Source organism: Stegostoma tigrinum, chromosome 37, assembly GCF_030684315.1.
Source record: "Stegostoma tigrinum isolate sSteTig4 chromosome 37, sSteTig4.hap1, whole genome shotgun sequence".
Taxonomy (NCBI): domain Eukaryota; kingdom Metazoa; phylum Chordata; class Chondrichthyes; order Orectolobiformes; family Stegostomatidae; genus Stegostoma; species Stegostoma tigrinum.
The window spans coordinates 1,944,831-1,967,416 of record NC_081390.1 but is presented as its reverse complement, the minus strand read 5'-3'; the positions used below and the strand labels follow the sequence as shown (position 1 = coordinate 1,967,416).

The window sequence follows — 22,586 nt, the reverse complement described above, 5'->3', positions numbered from 1 at the left end:
ATGGGGAGAAGTTGGGGAGATGTGGGAGGGGTGTGGGTGTTAAGTGGGGGCGATGGGGTAAAGATGTTGGGGCAGTAAGTGTGGGTGATGAGGGAGGGGTGTAGGGGATAAATGGGGGCGATGAGGGAGGAGTGTGGGGTGTAGGTGGGGGCAATGGGGATGGGATGTGGGGGGTGATGGGGAAGTGGAGATAAGTTGGGAGGGGGGTAAGTGGGGGTGATGGGTAGGATATGGGGGTGGTAAGTGGGAGTGATGAGGGAGGGGTGTGGAGGGTAAGTGGGGGAGATGGGGGTAAGTGCGGGAGGGGTGTGGGGGGTAAGTGTGAGTGATGGGTTAGGGTTAGCGGGTATGATGGGGAGCAGTGTTAGGGATGGGGGAGTGTGGAAGTGGGAGAGATGGGGTAAGTGGGGCAATGGGGATGTAAATGAAGGTGATGGGGAGTGGTATGGGGGTATTTGGAAGTGTTGAGTGTGGGGGAAGTGGGGGTGATGGGGAATGGTTGTGGGATGTAAGTGGGGGTGATGGGAGAGGGATGTGGGGTTAAGTCGGGGCCATGATGGAGGGGTGTGGATGGGTAAGTGGGGGCAATGGGTGTGGGGGGTAAGTGAAAGCATGGGGAGGGGTGTTGGGGGAAGTGGGGGCAATGGGGAGGGGTGTGGGGGGTAATTGTGGGTGATGGTGGAGGGTACATGGGGGCGATGGTGGAGGGGTGCGGGCGGGTAAGTGGGGCCGATGGGTGTGAGGGGTAAGTGGGAGCATGGGGGAAGGGTGTAAGTGGGGGCGAAGGGGAATGGTTGTGAGGGTGTAAGTGGAGGTGATGGTGGGAGGGGTGTGGGAGTTAAGTGGGGAGAGGTGTGGGGGGTAAGTAGGGCAATGGTGGAGGGGTGGCGGCGGGTAAGTGGGAGCATGGGGAAGGGGTGTGGGAGTTAAGTTGTAGAGATGGAGTAGAGGTGATGGGGGGACTAAATGGTTGAGATGGGAGGGACCCAGCTTGCGTCTGAGGGCGCGGCCCGCCACGACATTGATTGGCTACGGCCTTAGCGAAACCGGGCTGTGATTGGTTCATTTGAGGATCCCTGCGCCTACAGGCCTGGGCAGTCTTGGCTCCAGTTGGTCTCTGATTCCCAATCAGCCGACTGTGATTGGCCTAGGGATATCTCCTGTTACGATTGGCTGAAACTAAGCATCTCTGCGTGTGATTGGGTGCCGGTGGTCAGAGCTGTGGTTGGCCGAGAATCTTGGGGCCTTCGAGTTGAAGTCGTTGCCTGAACCAGAGCCGAAGAGGTAAAGGTGCGGAGAGGAGGATTGGGTCAGGGTGGGTAGGGGAGGGGTGGACTACAACTCTAAGGTGGGGGGCGGGAAGCGTATGGCCGGGGCCAGCTGTGAGAACCGGCCCCTGGTCTGGACCATCTTCGTAGCCTTTTGGGAGGGGTCCAGTGCTGCTGTAACTAATTTCAAAAATATGCTTTATTCATAAAAAAATAAATCTTATTATGAATGTAGACATAGTTATAAACGCCGTTCGGTTCTGTTTGGTAGCATGTCAAGGAAACAAAAACGCTGGCGTGTGATTGTTCCCAAACAAACCAAGGGCATCCCTTACACATCCAAGACTGTTATTTACGTGTATTCGAGGCTTTGGCGGGGTCAGGGGCTGTTGTGAGGCGCTGAGGCCCAGCCTGGATTCCGGGCTATAAGACATCAGGCTCTTTAACACTGACTAGTGCTGGGCGTTGCTCATTCCAGTATTGGTAACGATAACCAGTACAGATTGTGGTGGTTTTTGGTTATTACAGTTACTGCAGGCAACTTGTCTGTAACTATGACACTTCACCACAGGTTATAATATTTAACTGACAGGATCTGGTCGAATAGTTCATGTGGTGTTGTTTCACAAGTGTGTCAGGAATAAAGTAGTCGAATCCTTTTTATATCTGGGTTTGGCTCAGGGTGCTAAGGCCTACTGGATTCTGGAATGGGACAGATTTGGGGGTGGGGGTGCAGTTAGTGCACTGTTTTTCTGAACCCACATCAAACATCTGCGTCTGTGGCATTAGAACAAAATCATGTGATGACATTGAATGTGCAGATGTTGTAATATTGTCTGGTAATGCCAATTTTTGGGCAGATTTGTGAAAGCTGGTTGCCCTAAATGTTTGGCCAGTCAGGAATTACTACTCAGTTTGTAAACCTCATGCTCATGGACCTGTCAGTCTCTGATGTGGTACATCTTCTAATTGCACCCCTTTGCTCAAAGAGCCTGTTCTCCGCTCTTGCCGGGAGAAGATTGCAGGGCTATTATTTCAAAACCATCTCAAAATGCCTCAATTTCAGTGAATTATTTTTGAAGTCTACTTATGTTTGTTATGTCAACAAACTCAGTTGACACTTTGTATACTGCCAAATCTCTCAAGTACTGGTTAAAGACCAGTTAATCTGCTTTTGCAGGTGTATAAGGGAGTAATATTGGTCATGTTCAGGACAGTAATAACACTAAGGGATGGCACATAAAAGAATTGATAACCAAGAGGTGACCAATTTAAGATAATTGACAAAAAACACCAAAGGAGTAGTTTAGATTTCTTTCAATGCAGTGAGTTATGACTGGGAACACACTGCTTCGAAGCAATGGTTCAAATGTATCTTTCAAAATAGAATTGGATAGTTAATTTAAAGGAGAAATTTGTAGGGCTGGCAGTAAGAGCAGGAGAATGTTTAGATTGCCCACAGAGCTTGCCCAGGTGTAATGGTCAAATGGCCTATGTCTATGGAATGATTGTGGATCTTTAACCTTTGCTTTACTGAACAGCAGAATGCTGGTTTAGCATTTTGTGGGTGGCACAATGGCTCAAAGGTTATCACTGCTGCCTCACAGCACCAGGGACCTGGGTTCAATTCCACCCTTGGGCAACTGTCATTGTGGAGTTTCAACGTTCTTCACATGCCTGCGTGGATTTCCTCCCACAGCCCACAGAAGTGCAAGTAGGCGGATTGCCCATGGTTTCCAGGTATTCCACTTTGTCCTGGCCCCCTCATCTCCCATCTGCTCCCCTTTGAACGCTCCCACTTCCCCAAATTTGAAACAACTATGCAGCCACGCTGTTAATGAAGCTCCTGCAAGTGTTATGTTTAGGCAGCACCAAAACTCGGCCCAAATGTGAAACCTAATCTTTGTGTTAGAAACTAAGTTTTAGTTATTTTGGATGCTGAATACAGATTTGTTCTGAATTTTACATCAGAGTAAAGTTATCTTTCCTTTCTGTATTGGCTCTGAAACCACATGGACTTCTAGTTGGTGAGGGAGAAATTTGGGAGTCTACTGAGCAAACATCTTGCATGACCTCTCTTAGCTGATGTCTGAACATAGATGTTTTCTGTGAGTGTACTTGATCGGATTCTGATGTCCCCTGTGTTTGCTTTCCTGCCAGTGTTAATTGTCCTGAATCATCTGACTGAACATGGAGCTGCAGTTTACCCAGACCCAATGAAGTGCTTCCAAACCTGAAGTATCTGTAAGATTGACTGATAAAACAGGCAATAACAGCTCTCAATCTATAACCCGAAACACACCACCTCAGGTACAGAAAGTTCCCTTCGTCCTGCCTTAGCTGCAGTCTCAGTTGACTACACCAGTATAATGAAGCCATATTCCAGTCGCTGATTAAAGATTTGGTTCAGAGCTATAGTCTGCCCTGACCTAAACTTGGATTAACATGGAGCTTATGTAGTGTTCACGAACAGCAGTGCTTCAGCCACGTTTGTTCCATCTATCTGGTTCAAACTGATCTGTCAACTGATAGACTGTGTCTTATCTATGAGAGCAGGGAGGTTGTGCTGAACTTAATCAGAGGTTGGGTGTATATCACTTGGAACATTGTGTACAGTACTGGGTGCCACACTTCAGGAAGCTAGTGAAGGGAGTTCAAAGGAGTTTTATGACAGCGATTCCAGGAATGGAGACACTTCAGTTATGATGCTAGTTGAGATAAATTGGGGCTATCCACCTTGGATGGACAGAGCTGATTTGATTCAAGTTTTCAAAATCATGAAGAAGCTGGACTCAGTAAACAGGGAGAGTGTTTTCCTGTTCATGAAAGGATCAAGAATAAGAGGGCAAAGACTTGAAATGTTTTGCAAAAGTTGAAATGCTGTTTGTGGGCGAGAAAAGAACTCTGATTATGGGCTAGGCCTGGAATGCATTGCCTGGAGATCTTGGAGGAATTTTCACTTGAAGCAATAAGACAACATTAGATGATTGTTTCTACACAGACTGTGTACTTACCTGGAAAGGATGGAAGGCTGGAACTAATTCATAATGTTCATTTTGAAAGCTGGCACAGATGTAATGAACCAGATGGATGGCGCTCCCCTGTAACAGTTTTGATTCTGTGACTCATTGCCCCACCCAGTGCCCTTGCTTAATTTTAGTTTCTGCTGACAATTGATTTTTTTTTTCATTGGCTGGCTTTTGATGTGAGCTAATAGGTAGTTTTGTAACAGTGGAATGTTCTGCTTGGAATGTGTTCTGACAGTGTCATTGTTTTGAGAATGTTAAGAACAATTGTGAATTTCGCTCATCAATCAGAAAATTGTGGATTGAGTAGAGACTTGTGCATCTAGGTTAGCACTCCCAATGTAGTGTTAGGGGATAAAGGAGTGCAAGTGCCTTGTTTGGAGAGTGTATTGAATCTAGTTGTAGGGGCAATGCAAAACTGTTAAAATCTATTTTTATATGCCACACCAAGTTTGAATGACTTCAGTAGTTTAATTAGGTTCACACTTCATATTTGACGCTGATTAAAATGCACTGTAACTGGGCACAAGTTCTAAATCTGATTTGCAATTAAAAGCAAAGGATCTTAATGTTAGCTGTTATTTTCTACATTGAGGCCAACCTTTAATGTCTTTCTGATATCAACCATGTTTCTAGTTTGCTGTTCTGGTGTGAACAGTGCCAGGTTGTCTCAAGGCCCATTAGCTGAATCTGAAGTCAGTCCTGCCAAACAACTAATAGTGGGGTGACCAGACATGGAGCGGGAAGAACCATGACTGGGAAGAGGAGCCCACTACAAGAGCTGACTCTAGCATTCCTATTGCTTTCACAGCTAAGACCAGCCAACAGAGAGCAGGAGTCAGACCTGCAGCCAACTGGACTTTGTGAGGTTTGTTTTAGGGCAGCACAGTGTCTCACTGGTTAGTGCTGCCTGACAGAGCCAGGCACCCAAGCTCAATTCCATCCTTAGGTGCCTGTGTGGAGTTTGCATGTTCCTCCCTCGTCTGTGTTGGTTTCCTCTGCTGTCCAAAAGATGTGTGGGGAAGGTGGATCGGCTGTGCCAAATTGCCATAGTGTCCATGGATGGGTAGGTTAGGTGGATTAGCCATAGGAACCGCAGAGTTACAGGGATGGGATAGGGGGTGGGTCCCTGTGGAGTCAGTGGTTCAAATGGCCTGCCTCCACATTGTAGGGATTGTATGATTCTTTCTTTATTTTACATTTCAACTAATTTATTTGGGAGATCTGGCTTGTAATTCTCTGAATCTTCAGCAGCGGCTAACATTCTTCAGAATCTTTACAAGGAATAATTGCCCTTCAAGAGAACCAAAGTCACGTTAATCTTTTTACCTCTGTCGCTAAATAATAGTTGTGGTATGTGATTGGTAATGGATGTCATGCTAATGCTATTAAGCTTCTGTATCTTTTTTTGTGGAACACATTTAACCCCTTTCCCCCTCAAAATGGTTCCACCACAGGTACCACCAGTGACAGATCTTTAATCTCCAGTACTTTCCCTGATCATTAGGCAGCTCAGAATATGAAACTATTGGATGGGGTTTTTAATAAATATTAAACCTACTACAATGGTGTTAAATATCACCCAACTTGCCTCCACATGAAAGAGTGCTGAGAATGGCGCCAGGATGAAGAATGTCAACTGTGTGGAGAGTCTGGATCAGCTGATTGTTCTTGGATAGGAGGTGAAGGGGGAGATTTAATAAATGCTTGCTCTCAGTAGATTAATTGTGGAGAAACTATTTGCCCTGAAAAGTTAGCTCCATACCCATTTGGCAATCTTTACACAGAAACATGATTCAGTTGTAAATTTCAGAAGGAAACTTGATAAATACTTGAATTGGAAATATAGATTTGGGGAAAGGGTGGCAATCACTGACTGGTTTTCTAAGTTGACATGGGCATGATGGGACTCCTATGTGGCTGATCTATCCTTTATTTAATCAGGTTAAGTAACATATATAAATCTTGGACTTAAATTCAAGTCCATGTCCACAGATTTCAGTTTTCAGCCAATTCAGTGCACTCCATAATGAAGTGAAGAAATGCTCAAAGACGATGGACAATGCAAGCCAAACTTGTCCAATACAAGCACAGCACTAGCAAAGTGCAAAATTTCTTAGGTACTTCCTGTCCACAAAAAGCATGACAAATTCAATGTGGCCAATTAGTGCCCTATCAGTCTGTTTCAGCAAAGAGCCGAAAACAAAATGAGATGAGAGTGACTGTCCATTTGAACAAATGTGGCATCAAGGATCCCTGGCAAAACTGAAGTCAAAGAAATTTGAGGTGAAAATCTATCACTGGACTTCATTCCTAAAATAAAGAAAGATAAATGTGGTCGTTGGAGTTTATTTGTCTCAGTTCCAAGACATCCGTGTGGGAGTTTCTCCCCTAGTGTCCAACCGTCTTCAATTGCTTTGATAATGGCCTTATGTCCATTATAAGGTCAGAAGTTATGTTTGCTGATGACTACATAATGTTCAAAACCATGAACAATTTATGTCCATTTGCAGAGAAACTGGCATAACATTCAGGATTAAGCTGATAAGTGGCAAGTAACATTTACAGCAGACACTTAACTGGCAATGACCACCTTCAGCAGAGAATCTAACTGTTGATTCTTAATGTTTAATGGGTAGATAAAACCAAAATACTGAAATTGCTGGAGAGCAGACATGAAGACAGAAAATGCTGGAGAAACTTGGGTTTGGTAGCATTTGTGGAGAGAGAAACAGAGTTAATGTTTTGAGTTCAGTTTATTATTCTTCCAAAGACTAGAAGAAAGACATTGAGAGGAAATTCCAGAATTTGGGACCTAGCTGACTGAAGACATGGCTGCTAGTGCTGGGAGCAATTTTGTGGGAATTGGAAAAGCCCAGATATTTCAACAACCTGTAGGACTGGCAAGATTACACAGACAGAGTTGAGGCCATGGAGGGACTTGAAACAGGGACAAGAATTTTAGAATTCACATGTTGCTTAACCAGGTGCCGATTCAGGTTAGCAAGCATACAATAATAGGAGAATGAGACTTAGAGCGATTTAGGACATCTGCAGCAAAGTTTTGGATGACAGTAATTTTATTGAAGTTATAAGGTTTGGAAACAACACCAAGGTTATGAAGGGTCCCATTCACCTTCCAACAGGGAGGAGGATGGAGGTGTAATGTCTGAACAGTGTTTGCTGCTACATCCAAAGACAATAGCTAATATTTAGTTTGAAGAAATTTCTGCTCAAAATAGTACTCAACGCAGATATGGAGTGCAATATAAATACACACACTTTCTCAGTCTAATCTACACCTCTTGCATTAATGTGGCTTTGAGAAGCTTTGGGTAGGATTTGTGAAAGCAAATCTGCACTTTGTCAGAGGTGCTTAAGTTTCTGTGTACAATGTGTCAATGCACAGTTTTGTATATTGCATGCCCGGTAGTGTTTTAATTGGGGCTGGGAGTGGTCTGCTCTCCTTCTCACTTCACAGTTTATGCATGGGCTCTGATTGGTCCACCTGTCACCAGCTGAACTCATTCATTGTTAGTCTGCAATTTCGTGGTTTTGGTCTGTTGATCAGGCAGTGTTGCTCCATGTTAATTTGAGAATTGGAATTTTTGAAAATAAAAATCTGAATTTGAACTATTGAATTACTACAAACATTCAAGCAGTATGAAGGATGGAAACCTGGTCTGGCCAGGTTAATGTAAATATTAACATTAATGTTGGAATGCAACTGAAGTTGCTAGATAGTAGCATAATGGTAATTTCACTGGACCAGTAATCCAGTGGCCCATCCAAATGCTCTGGGAGCACAGTTCAGTTCCCACCACAGCAGCTGGTGGAATGCAGATGCAATTCATAAATCTGGAATTGAAAGCCAGTCTCTGTAATGGTGCCCAGACAATTATCATCCAATGTTATAAAAACACATCTAGTTCACTAAAGCCATGAAAGACAATCTGCTGTCCTCAGCTACATCAGCCTACTGTGACCCACAGAAACGTGGTTGACTCTTAACTGCCCTCTGAAATGGCTACTCAATTGAAGATATGTTGTTTGTGGGTGACAATTTGTGAACTTGCCAGTTACATTCACATTCCACATCCATTAAAGGTAAACTGAAGTTCCTTAGTTTGGCAACTGGCTATACAACACTTTTCCAGTATAGGACGTAGGAACAGAAGTATGTCATCCAGTCCCTCAGGCCTGTTTTCATCGTTTTAATGAGATTGTGGCTGATCTATAGCCTAACTCTGCATACTTACTTTTGGGCTATATCTTTTACTTAACAATACATTTATTTATTAATTTCTCCTCCAGGTGTAGACACCAGTAGTTGGTGAAAACTCCTCAAATATTTTAACCCTAATCTTCCATACACTTATTCATTTTCTGCTTTTGAGGCTGTGAACCAGTTCCTGGGAGCAACTCATACAGAATCTTGGGGCTTCGTACAATGGCTCAAAGGAACACCTACTTGCTTAAAATTTGCACCCTTGCATTCAAATTGCTCCATGACTCAATCTTCCTTAAATATTCTTGTGCTGACTGAGCCCCTCTGAACCTGGTCTCTGATCTATCCACAGTTAACTTCAGTTCACCATTAGCATTCGTATGTTCAACTGCCCAGAATGAAAGCTCTGAAATTTCCTCCTTAAATGTCTCCATTGTCTTCCTCCTTTTAATTCCTTGCTATACTCTTTAAAACAGATCTGTTTGACTAAGATATGCAGTTTTGTTTAGTAGTACTGTTCTGAAACACTGAAATGTTGCACCAGAACCATAAAATGGTTACTGCGCAGCCTAAGGTCATTAAGTTTGTGTCCTCACTCTCTCTCTGCAGTAGCAACTCTTCCTACCTTGCTTTTTCCCTTTTTTAAGACTTAATTGATCTAGTGCTCCTTTTACTTATATGTTTCAGTAAAGATTTTTGATTCCCTTTGATATTAGTTGCTAATAATCATTTCACTGTCCTCTTCTCTTCCCTCTTCTTTTATTTCCCCTCTGAAATTTCTATGTCTGGCATGATTTATCTTGTTTAATAAACCTGACATCTGTTGTAAGTGCTATTTTGCTGCTTCATTTTTCTCTGTGTTGTCATCTGGGGAACTCAGGTTTAATTTGTCCTAGGTTTCTGCCTTGTGGAAATCCCTTGCAAATTCCACTCTTTCCTCCCCATCTCCCTCTTTGACCAAGACTTTGGCGTCCATCCTAAAATTGCATTATGTGGCTCACTGCCAGAAGTTTTACGTCATTCGGCATGGAAACAGACCCTTCAGCCCAGTTAGTTAATGCCACCATGTTCCCAAACTAAACTAGTCCTATTTGCCTGCGTTAGGCCATGTCCCTCCAAACTTTCCTATTCACGTACTTATCCAAATGTCTTTTAAATGTTGTAACTGTACCTGCAGCCACCACTTCCTCTTGAAATTCATTCCACATACTAACCGCTCTCTGTGCAAAACTTACCCCTCGTGTCCTTTTTAAAATTTTCTCCTGTCTCCTTAAAAAGTAACTGCCTAGTTTTGCACTCTCACCTAGGGAAAAGATCTTTGCTATTCACCTTATCCGTGCCTCTCATGACCTTGTTAGCCTCTATAAGGTCACCACTCAACCTCCTCTGCTCCAGTGAAAAAGATCCCATCCTCTCCTTATTAGCTAAACCCTCCATTCCTGGCAATACCCTGGTGAATCTTTTTTGAACCCTCTCCAATTTAATAATATCCTTCCTATAGCAGGACAACCAGAACTACAGACAGTACTCCAGAAGAGGCCTCATGTTGTTTGATCACATTTATTTACAACACATGGAAATATATTACTTTGTAGATAGCACTAATTAGTTATGTATTTTTGTCTAAATAGTGTATTTTGGCCCAGATGGTTAGATTTTAGTTTAACTTGACTATTTTTATATTACACCTACTGTAAAACCTCAAAGCCAACGAAGCCATTTTGATACACATTAAAGACATCAGTTTTATATTCTGTATCGACCAAATGAATTAACTGTAGTAAGGCTATGACCATTTCTTGTTTGTGCTTTCAGAAGGTGTGGATTTTTCACTAGATAGCTTGGTCTGTCTCGTCTTGCAGAATGTCGTATCCTGGTTACCCCTCATCTGGCTATCCAGTAAGTTGCATTGCTATAAACTGCTCTTTATGGTGACTTCACAAGTACTTTAGTATTATTCGTTCAGGTCTTCAGAAAATAAGACATCTTTGATAACTGGTCTCACTTGTGTTTCCGAGTAAAGCATTTTAAACACCTGAGCTCCTAATCAACCAGAAGGTGTTGGACTTCTTCATGGTGTTGTATGTTTTGCTGTGGATTTATTTTTAAAACTTACTTTGCAACTTTTGATCTTTTGCAATGCTTCTACAAATAGAAGAATAAGGTAGAATATACTGAAAGACTGAGATGATAGGAGAATGAAGAATTTCAGGGAAAAATAGTTGTGGAATCTTTTCGAAGTGGTCTTCTAAATCGCAGGAACTGAGATGTGCTTGAATTCTCCTGCACCATGGGAACGGTCTCCCCTTCTCAGATTGAGCCACATACACTAGAAGATCCCATGATAGCATTCCTTTCCTTGCCAGCAGTTTGGTTTGTCAACAGATGGAGGCTGGAGACAGAATTTGATGAACTCTGAAACCCCTTTGCTGTATAAACTGAGATTCACTGAGAACAGTTTTAAGTGAACCCCCTGTAATGTGGAAACTGGTGAGATTGGGTGTAATGCAGTTTGTACATCCTGCCTGTCTCTATTGTCACTAAGTTACTGTTAGGCTGAACGTAAAACCAAGGTTAAATCTGATTCTGTGCAGAACGGTACCTTCTTTTTATTATTAATCTATTTTTCTGATCATTGATTAGGCCGCTTTTAGAATACTGTATTCAGTTCTGGTCTCCCAGCTCTAGGAAGGATGTTGTGAAACTTGAAATGGTTCAGAAAAGATTTACAAGGATGTTGCTGGGATTGCAGGGTTTGAGCTATGGGAAGAGGCAGAATAGGCTGGTACTATTTTCCCTAGAGCATCGGAGGCTGAGCGGTGATCTTTATAGAGGTTTATAAAATTAGGACTGGCATGGATAGGGTGAATAGCCAAGGCCCTTTTTCCAGGGTAGGGGAGTCCAAAACCAGAGGGCATAGGTTTAGGATGAGAGGGGAAAGATTTAAAAGGGATATGTCGAGGATGGTACTTGTATGAAATGAGCTGCCAGAGAAAGGTTGAGACTGGCACAATTACAACAGTTTAAAAGGCTCTGGATGCGAGTTTGCTCGCTGAGCTGGAAGGTTAGTTTTCAGACGTTTCGTCACCATTCTAGGTAACGTCATCAGTGAGCCTCCGACGAAGTGCTGGTGTTATGTCCCGCTTTCTATTTATCTGTTTAGGTTTCCTTGGGTTGGTGATGTCATTTCCTGCGATATGACATCAGCAACCCAAGGAAACCTAAACAGATAAATAGAAAGCGGGACATAACACCAGCGCTTCGTCGAAGGCTCACTGATGACGTTACCTAGAATGGTGACGAAACGTCTGAAAACGAACCTTCCAGCTCAGCGAGCAAACTCGCATCCAGTCCTTCAACCTGAGCTACAAATCTTCTCAAAACTCGCTAGTTTAAAAGGCATCCGGATGGGTACATGACTAGGAAGGGTTTAGAGTTTTTATGTGCCAAATGCTGGCAAATGGGACTTGATTAGTTTGGGCTATCTGGTTGGCATGGATGAGTTAGACTAAAGAGTCTGTTTCCATGCTATAAAACTCTATGACTCTATAATCAACCTGTTCAGATTCATTATTACACACACTAGACGGATGGGACTTGGACCCAATCGTCTCACTCCCAGGGTAGGGACACTACCACTGCATCACAAGAGGTTCCTTTGGGAGTCCTTGTGTCCAGTGGCAATATACAATAAACTCTAAGGGAATGACCAGAGCTGTGTTTAGAGGAAAGGCAAATTTAGGACTGCTATTGAAACGATCAGCACCAAGGATGAAAACCCAAATAGAACAAAGCAGGTATCTAGAAATGAACTGGATTCTGCAATGGGAGGAACTGTGTGGGCATTCTATTTGGAGGATCCATAACCTCATGATGAAAGCAGGGAAAATGGGCTTCTCTTTGGGTCATCTGAGTTTTTTTTTGACAAAGGAGTCTCCAGTTTTAATTCTTGGACCCAGTTGAATTTGGCTGAGATAACGTAATTAGCTGCATCGCACATGTAGGCTGCATGTATCTGGATACCTTGCTTAAGCCTAATAACATAACATAACTAAAATCGTTACTCATGTTCCAGACTCATTGATTGAAATGAATAACATATTGTTACATAACTGACTGTGGCTCTCCTTTCTATTTCAGCAGTCGGGTGGACAGTCTGGCTATCCACAAGCTGGGGGACAGTACCCCTACCCTGGTGCCGGGGGTGCCTATCCGCCTGGTGCCGGGGGTGCCTATCCGCCTGGTGCCGGGGGTGCCTATCCGCCGGGTCCCGGCGGGGCCTACCCCCAGGCGCCGGGCCCCGGCGGGGCCTACCCCCAGGCGCCGGGCCCCGGCGGGGCCTACCCCCAGGCGCCGGGCCCCGGCGGGGCCTACCCCCAGGCGCCGGGCCCCGGCGGGGCCTACCCCCAGGCGCCGGGCCCCGGCGGGGCCTACCCCCAGGCGCCGGGCCCCGGCGGGGCCTACCCCCAGGCGCCGGGCCCCGGCGGGGCCTACCCCCAGGCGCCGGGCCCCGGCGGGGCCTACCCCCAGGCGCCGGGTCCCGGCGGGGCCTACCCCCAGGCGCCGGGGCCATATGGCCAGCCACCAGCTGGAGGCTATCCCCAGGGATCTGGTGGCTCTTATCAGTCTGGTGGAGGTTCTTACCCAGCATCAGGGGGTTACCCTGCACCCCAAGGTAACCAGTCAGGATGGGGATCTGCTGGTTCAGGATATCCATCTTATCCCACAGGTAAACCTCTCAATTAATTCATTAGGTTGTTTCTTTTTACTCAGCATTAGAATTTGTAATGATGCCACAAATTAATTAGTTTAAATTTGCAACTGCAAATTACGTATCTTAATGTGTGAGGATTTAAGTATTTGTGAGTTACACGTGAGTCTATACTGTGTCTGTGTTGTGTATGTGCTTCCATGTTTGTTGAAGGTAGATGTATGCATATTGTGTTAGTTCATGTGGGTGTGAATGGGTTAATTATTTATTTGACCAGCTCTGTATGTTTGTGTTGGTTGAATGTGGGCATGCTTGTGTTTTTGTTGATTATAGGTCTTTCTGTTGGTTGTGTGTGGATGGACGTTAGAAAGTGAGTGTGTACGTGCATGTACGCACGTCCAGGGTGGGTGCACATGTGCCGAGGGAAGGTCTGAATGTTGGAGCCTGTGCTCAGCGCTACAAAGATCAGCTGTGGCTCAGGCCCATAGACAGTGGGCAGTACTGCCTGCTGAAAATACCCTTGCATGGGCATCACTTGGGCATTCATTAGTCAAGCGCATTTTGATCATGCACCAAGTCCAGAACATATGTGTTGGGTCTGGCAGTATGTATACATGAGGCTGAGCCATAGGTGAGGGAATCTAGCAACACTGGAACCAGACCCAATGAAAAGCAGCAGTTGAGGGGAGAAAGCAAGAGCTGTTATAAGGGATAAAAATGATAGTGTGTGCCAAATGAAAGCTGAAGTATACAGTCTGATATTAGGATACTTTTTCAACACTTGATGAAGACTTCTTCTCTTGTAGGTCCAGGTGCCCCTGGCACTGCCCCTGGTTATGGAGGCCCTCAGCCTGCTGGGCAAAACTACTCAGGTGGTGGTGCTCCTCCTTCAGGTATTGGAGTAGAAATACATTAAATCTTTAACAGCCATTTTGTATGAAGCTCTTAGTGAGGACTTGTTGGCAAGGAAACCTCTGTTTTCTAACTGAGCAGGTGATGGGAAGACTCCTTCTTGAACTGGACCCTACCTGATTTGACTTTAATGCATTAGTTTGATACAGCCAAGCACCTTACAATGCTATTGCACAGAGTAGTTCTTGCTGTGGGTTGGGAATCACATATAGGCTAGATTTTCTTCCCCAAAGATGCATGAGTATTCTGAATTTTTCATACCAATCAATGATAGTTGTATGGTTACCATTGTTGACCACCTTTCGATTTCACCTTTTTAACTAGCTGAACTTGGTGTTTAATTTTAGATTCAGCAGTGCCTTTGTGGGATTTGATCCTACCAACGCTCTTATCTCCCTTGAATTGGTCTTGTCTGTGACCCTAATTTGCCAGTAAACAGCCTGCAGACTCTGAAGAGTAACCTGTTTAAGGAGGGACTGGTGGGCTGCTAGAATCCACTAAACTGCCTCAACTTCTTGTTTGCCTTGACTTCCAGGGGGGTATCCATCTGGTCCAGCACCTGGCTCGACTGGCCCACAGCCAACCCCATCACAGGTATGTAACCAAAATGCCTACTGTGTACTTAATGCTAGCGTGCTCCCTTGGCATCCTTCGTCAGCGCAGAGAGAACACGTGAATCAGTGTACTTCAGTACTGTTATTAGTTCTCAATTGTGTCTATTACTTGCCCTGTGAACACTAACAGTTCAGCACCCAATATTATACAGACCTAGCATTGTTAGCCGGTGTTGCACACTCAGACCTGTAGCTGTCAGTCCTATATGCGTGTTGTAAATTGATAGATATGTATTAACCAGCACTGTATCCGGTGATTAATTATGATGAACTGTAGACACAGCTATTCTGACTCATTATCATCAAGCTATACTAGTTATATGCAATGACAGCCCTCTTCCCATCACTATTGTCCTCTACTGTAATTCTTTGACAGATTGATCCCACCAGTACTGTACACCTGTGTTATACCTGTTCAGAGCAATTCCTATCAGTACTGTACCCCCAAGAGTGATAGATTGTCCCTGCCAGCATTGTGTCTCAGTTTTAATGCACCTCTGAATGACAGTCCTGGTTTTCGACGACAGCCCCAGTTTTTCACAGTTCAGGTGGATGACATATAAAAATCTCCATGCAATCAATATTAGGCTTTATTGAATCTAGAGACAACATTGGACAAAGTGACTGCTATCCTATCTTTTCACATCTTCAGATCTTATGCTTCTCTCAAGTATTTTCCAGTGCTGTTTCTTCCCCCATGAGCATTGAATGAAATCAATAGATTGAATATCTCTGATGCATTGCTACGCTGAGTTCTGGGCATTATAATTGTACATACAGTTTTGTACAGCTATTGGTTTTTGTAACAACTGAATGCTCAAACTAAAAAGTCAGCTGGCCGAGGGAGAGCGCAACTTTTCCAAAACCTTTCAGTTGCTGGAATAGTAATCCAGTCCATTGTTACCTCTAGACTTGACTGTTCCAGTTCTGGCAGGCCTCCCACTTTCCATCCTTCATGGGCTCCACTGCTCACATCCCGATTCTGCAAATGCTTTTCACCTTGTTACCCTGTATTTTCTGACTGATTCTGGTCCAGCAGTGCTCCAATTTGAATGCTTTCATAGTTGTGATGGCCCCCAGACAATCACTGATATACTGTCCCTCCAGTGAGAGACAGGAAATTATTGCTGCTGAAAATTAGAGTAGAGACAGTAGAGACAGACATTGTGTGTCACTGAATGCCCTGTTAACTAACAATCGGAGTGAGCCCTTCAAGCAAAACTTGAAACTAAATCCCAAAATAACTAGTGGTGCAGTTTGTGGCCTTTGGCTTTATTCTGATGACAGTGGATAATTTAAACTGACCAGTAAATATCTTGTGTTTGTAAGTAATAGGTTTCTTCTTTCTTTTGTGTATTTGGTTGTAGCCTTCAATGCCAAATATAGGAGGCCTTACAATTGGAGGTGCAACACAGGGCACTATCAAACCTGTTGCTAACTTCAATCCGCAAAGTGATGCTGAGATTCTGCGCCAAGCCATGAAAGGAGCAGGTAGGACGTATAGTGATAGAAGAAAAATTGTGTCATCTGTGGATGCAAGGAAAAAAATTCAGCCAATGTGTACAAGCCCGCCGCCTGTGTAATATGCTGTTAAGAATCTTTCCACAGTGAAGTTTACTCATCAGTTCCTGGGGGCTGTCATTTGGGCTTGAATCAACAGTACGGAAACAGCCCATTGAACTCAATTGGTTTGTGTTATATTTCATACTTAACAAGGGTCTGACTGCCAGACATTACCTTTTTGTGTCTATCCCTGTATCTTGCTATTCTTTTGTCCCTCGTGTGCTGTAGTACCCCTTCAGTATTCAATTACCTGTGCTTCAATCACTTCATGTGGCAGGGAATTCTACATTCTGCCACTCTGTGTGAAGAACTTCTACCTAAGTATTTTACTTGATCTGCATTGACTATCTGATGTTTAACCTTCTTTGCTCTCTAACTCTGCCCAAGTCAATATGTATTTACCCTCCTGAATTGTAAGAACACCATCAATTCTTCTGTTTATCTCTTATGAAAAATGTTGAGGTCCTCCCATTTTGAACAAGATATTAAAGATTGTATTAGATTATAAACGAAAGAAGAATTGCAAGTCCAAGAATGTGAGGCAGTGCTCAAAATCCCAAATTGCTTGGGAAAATTCACCCCAGCCAGGGAGACCGGTTAGAGAAAAGTTGCCACCATTAATAGAATGGGAAGATATGAAGAGGGACCAATCTGCCACTCACAAGCTGTCCTGCATCTGTTGCTGATAGGTTCAAAATCAGCCAATCAGAAGCAGATGCAAAAGAGAGTCCAACCTGTGTTTGGAGAAGCAAGGTGAGTGGCACCAATTAACAAGGCAAGAGGAAGCAGGATCAGGACCAGAGAGTGAGACTAGTGAATAAGCCCAAGGAAGTTGGGGTAGGAGGCCCAGAGAGTGAGGCTGAGAAGCTCGAGAGATAGTGATAGGATTCACCTGTAAAGTTGGGAGACCAGGACTGTGAAGGGTAGAAAACAAATTTAAACTTTTCAAAACAGACAATTCACCTAACTGTGAACTACAGAACTGAGATAAATTCTTTTGTGAATTATTTTAGAGTCTCTGGATTAAAACTGGAGAAGTTCTGGAGCTATTATATGGGCCAAAATGTAATAGATATGATTGTAATGGGTAATGTGTCAAAGTGAGCAACTTTACTTAATGATGACATGCATTTCCTGCGTTATCATTCCTCAAAGCGTTGTGAATTACTTAAAATGCAGTGGCCAAGTTAGAGACTACTAACATAAAATAGTTTAGCTATGCCTTCACCAGTTCACAGAAAACATGTTTGGGGTGATGGCCTCTTGTGCACTGAAGTGTCAGTTATTTTTCAAAAAGAGTATTTGTTGTTAAATGATGCCTGTTGTCTTGTACTAATTTAAATATTGTGGTCTCTTGACATTAATGGCTTCCTTGTGTTTTGCAGCTTGATGTTTAATGGAGTGGTAATGATAATTGAGAGTATTGATTAAAACTTCTGATCTTCTTTCTACTGGGAGCATGGATCAGCACAACTACAGAATGTAGTTTTACTAAATGATTGCATCACTAAAGAAGGAGTTAGACTGAAAAAGAGCCCCTGACGACCAAAAAACTGTTCCCAAAGGTCCTAATGTAGCCCTGAAGAATCCTGAAAGGAGCACTTTGAAACTGTTTTATTTTGATCCATGTTGAGAGCATTTTTAAAATAGAAATTGATGAAAAGAGAAGAAAATAGGAAATGGGATAAACTAGAGACTAGAAACAAATTGTAAAAGAAAACAGGCATCAGTTAGCAACAAATGTTTATTTTTGAAAAATAACTGACACTTACTTCAGTGCACAAAGCCATCACCCCAAAAGTGCTTTCTGTGAACTGGTGAAGGCGTAGCTAAACATTTGCATCTTGGTGGTCTCTAACTCAGCCACTGCAGTTTTGGTAATTCACAACGCTTTGAGGAGTGATGACACAGGAAATGCATGTCATCATTAAATAAAGCTGCTCAATTTGACACATTACCCATTACAATCATATCTATTACATTTTGGTCCATATAGTAACTCCAGAATGTCTCTAATTTTAACCTAGAGACTCTAAATTAATTCACAAAAGAATTTTTCACCTCTGTAGGTGAATTGTCTGTTTTGAAAAGTTTAAATTTAGTTCTCTCCTCTTCACAGTCCTGGTCTCCCCACTTTACTGCTGAATCCTATCACTATCACTTGAGCTTCTCAGCCTCACTCTCTGGCCCTCCTTCCCCAACATCCTTGGCCTTATTCACTAGTCTCACACCCTGGCCCTGATCCTGCTTCCTCTTGCCTTATTTATTTAATACATAAGGTCTTAGAGACATTATGCAAATACTTTTATTTCTGCCCTTATATTAAAAGATGCAATGCTTTGGAAATTGTGTGGAAGTCTTAATCTAAGGGACTTATGCATATGATTGAGTTTCAAAAATAAAAATTGATTCTGGAAGAATTAATAGGGCTAGATATTAACAATTTCTCGGACGTGATGTTCTAGGATTTTAAATGTGATGGCAACAGAAATATTGTTTGTGTTAATGTTGATTTTCCAGTGTTCCCCAGATCTGAGAAATGTCCCTGCAGATTGGAAGCAAACCTAATCCAAGTATGTGAGAAAAGAGACAAAACCTGGTACTAAAGAGCAGTTAACCTTACTTGAATGATCTAGAAAATGGTAGAATCTGCTATCGACAATGTGGTAACTGGGCACTTAAAAACTCATAGCACCGAGCAGCGTCAACACTGTTGAATAGCCAAATTGGTGACAAGATGGTAATGGTGAGTTAGAGAGAGCCAGATGTTAAGGAATTTGCCATACAATTCATAGTAGAGATGCAGAACAGCCGGGATCAATAGCAGTTTGTGGCAATTGTTATATAATTAGAACTGGTACCAAAGAGTTTTTCTAGTCTAAGGTGGATGAATCAGCAGAGCCTGAGTTTTTCATTGAAAATCTTTGTGGAAATTCGGGGTATGGAATAGCAAAATGATTTGTGGTAACGGCACAGTGGCAGAGTGGTTAACAGTGCTGCCTCACAGCGCCAGGGACCCAGGTTCGATTCCAGCCTTGGGTGACGGTCTGCATGGATTTTGCACATTCTTCCTGTGCCTGTATGGGTTTCCTCCAGGTGCTGTGGCTTCCTCCTACAGTCCAAAGATGCATAGTAGGTGGATTGGCCATGTCGAATTGTCCATAGTGTCCAGGGATGGTGCAGGCTAGGTAGATTAACTAAGGGAAATACAAGTTTGCAGGGGTAGCATAGGAGGCAGGGGCTGGATGGGATACTCTTCCAAAGATGGATGTGGACTTGATGGACGGAATGGCCTGCTTCCATACTGTAAAGGTTCTATAGACTTCCCAAACTTGAACTGAAAATTTGGCCAGGAATGGAGTTTGGGAAATTTGACTTGCTTCTCCACAAGAAAGGGAGATGAGGCTTAAACAGGCAATTTTGAAGTGGTTAATCTTAATTCATGACTAAAATTGAGAGTGCAAGTTGGAATTAGTCAGCACACAGACAGGCAGGACTCATTAAATCCGGCAGCGTCAGTGGAGAGAGAGAGAAACAGAGTTAACCCTACCACCAGAGAAAATTATCCTGGACTTGACATGTTAATTCTGTTTAAAGACAAAATACCGGAAAAGTTGAAAATATGGAGCAAACAGAATGCGGAGAAACTCACGTCTGGCAGCATCTGTACACGGAGAAATAGAATTAATACTTGAGTTGCATGTCTCTTGGGGAGAACTCTGTTTCTCTCACCCCTTGGATGCTGTCAGACCTGCTGAGTTTCTCCATCAGCCTGTGTTTGTCAGAGTTCCAGCTTTTATAGTATCTACATTGCCTTTGATACTTCTATAAAGGAATTGTAGTAATGATTGTTAAAGAAGAAACAGTGGTTGTGTATCTCCTAGATTTTCAGAAGTGATTTGTTAAAGTACTATGGGCTTATAGTAAAAGTAACTAGTGATCGATTAGGAACTGATGGGAGATTGATAATTTCCTAGCATCACGTGGCTGGGTTAAATTCTGAGGACTGAGAGAGACTGCAGGAAAAATTATTTTTGCTTATAGATAGCAGAAACACTGCATTGTCAAAGCATGATTAATATATTTTTGGAAGTAAAAATATGGGGGAAAAAATTGCATCTTAAATGCTCAGATGTTGAATGAATGAGTGTAGCAATGATCTTGCTGATGTTCTGAAGAAGGGTCACTGAACCCAAAATGTTAATTCTGCTTCTCTCCACGGATACCGCCAGATCTGCTCAGTTTCTCCAGCAATTTGTGTTTTTGTTTCCGATTTCCAGCATCCGCGGTTCATTTGCCTTATTTATTCCCTCCGGTGAGTGATATGGTTGTCTTAGTTTTCTGATTAGAACTGTACTTCTTTTGTATTCTTTCACATGCGGTGGACATTGTTGGCTAGTTCAGCATTTATTGCCCACCTGTGAGAAGTGGTGGTGCGCCACCTCTTGAAACACTTTTGCCCCAGTGCTGTTAGGGAGGGAGTTTCAAATTTTTGACCCAGTAGTCATTGAGATAGTTTCCATTCAGACCAGAAATCTTCCTGACTTGGAAATATATCAGGTGTTGGTGTTCTTTTGTTGTCTGCTGCTCCTTCCAGGTGCTGTTGAAAGAGTCTTGGTGAACTGCTGCAATGTGTCTTGTAGATGGCATACTGCTGCCACTGTGTCAATGGTGAAGGGAGTGGAAGGTGAAGTTGGTAGATGGGGTACAAATCAGCGGGCTGCTTTGTCCTGGATGCTGTTGACCACCTTGAGTGTTGCTGGAGGAGCATTCGTCCAGACAATTGGGGAGTATTCCATCACATTCTGGACTCATGCCTTATAGATAGTAAACAGGGTTTGGAGAGTCAGGAAATGAGTTAAGTGCTGCAGGATTCGCAGCTTTGACTCTATCTATGTAGACACAGTGTTTATATGGCTGGTCAAGGTCAAATTTCCCACTACCCTCCTGTTCCTTGGTCTTGATGGTGGAGAATTCAGCAAAAATTATGCCATTTAATATCATGGAAAGATGGTGAAGAAAAAGAACAATACAGCACAGAAACAGGCCCTTTGACCTTTCAAGCCTGTGCCAACACACTTTGGCCTAAAACTGTCTTCACTTACAGGTTTGTATCTCTCTGTTCCCTTCCTATTCATGTGTTCGTCCAGGTGCTTTTTGAATGCTGCTATTGTCTGTTGCCACCGCTTCTGGCAGCGCGTTCCAAACACTGACTCTGAACCACAAAAAGTTATATGACTTCAGGTTAAATATGGACAAAGAAACCTCCAGCTGATTACCACATACCATCCTCCCTCAGCTGATGAATCAGTACTCCTCAGTGTTGAACAACACTTGGAGGAAGCATTGAGGATGGCAAGGGCACAAAATGTCCTCTGGCTGAGGGATTTCAATGGCCAGCAGCAGAGGTGGCTCGGCAGCAGTATTACTGATCGAGCTGGTGGGTCCTGAAGGACATAGCTGGTTGACTGGGTCTGCAGCAGGTATTGAGGGAACCAGCAAGAGGGAAAAACAGAGATAATAGGAACTGCAGATGCTGGAGAATCCAAGATAACAAAGTGTGAAGCTGGATGAACATAGCAAGTCTAGGCCCAAAACGTCAGCTTTTGTGCTCCTAAGATGCTGCTTGGCCTGCTGTGTTCATCCAGCTTCTCACATTAAGAGGGAAAAACATACTTGACCTCATCCTTGCCAGTCTGCCAGCTGCAGTTATGTCTGTCCGTGACAGTTTCGGTAAGAGTGACAATCACGCAGTCCTTTTGGAGACTATTTCCTGCTTACACATTGAGAATAATGTCCATCATGTTGTGTGACACTGTCACCGTGCTAAATGAGACACTTTACACAGATATAGCAGCTTAAGACAGGACATCTATAAGACGCCTTGGGCCATCAACAGAAGCAGAATTGTACTCCAGCACAATCTGTAACCTCATGGCCCAGCATCTCCCCCACTCTCAACCATTACTGACAAACCAGGGGATCAACCCTGGTTCAGTAGATAGTGCAGGAGGGCTTGCCAGGAGCAGCACCAGGCATACATGAAGATGAGATGTCATCCCTGGTAAAGCCACCAAACAGGATTGCTTGCACGCCAAACAGCATAGGCAGTGCTTAGTGATCCCAGAACCAGTGGATCAAGTCTAAGCTCTGTAGTTTTGTCACATCCAAATGTGACAGGTGGTGGGCAATTAAACAACTCGCTGGAGAAGGAGGAGACACAAATATCCCCATCCTCGATAATGGAAGAGCCCAGCACATCAA

At 43.5% G+C, this 22,586-nt stretch overlaps 1 protein-coding gene across 6 annotated transcripts in view; it reads left to right on the top strand.

Annotated features, from left to right (window-relative positions):
- Positions 1–1,187: 1,187 nt before the first annotated feature.
- Positions 1,188–22,586, top strand: part of LOC125467468 (annexin A7-like) — a 52,743-nt gene continuing 31,344 nt past the window's right edge. Inside the window, exons 1-7 of one of the 6 annotated variants that reach the window (XM_048563309.2) lie at positions 1,190–1,284; positions 3,429–3,578; positions 10,341–10,421; positions 12,663–13,251; positions 14,040–14,126; positions 14,681–14,739; positions 16,127–16,250. In XM_048563309.2, the coding sequence (XP_048419266.2) occupies positions 10,386–10,421; positions 12,663–13,251; positions 14,040–14,126; positions 14,681–14,739; positions 16,127–16,250 (895 nt within the window). In that variant the 5' untranslated portion in view covers positions 1,190–1,284; positions 3,429–3,578; positions 10,341–10,385. Of the gene's footprint in view, positions 1,291–3,428; positions 3,579–10,337; positions 10,422–12,662; positions 13,252–14,039; positions 14,127–14,680; positions 14,740–16,126; positions 16,251–22,586 lie in introns of all 6 variants that reach the window. The other 5 variants (XM_048563306.2, XM_048563305.2, XM_048563310.2 and 2 more) reach the window with 5 other exon arrangements.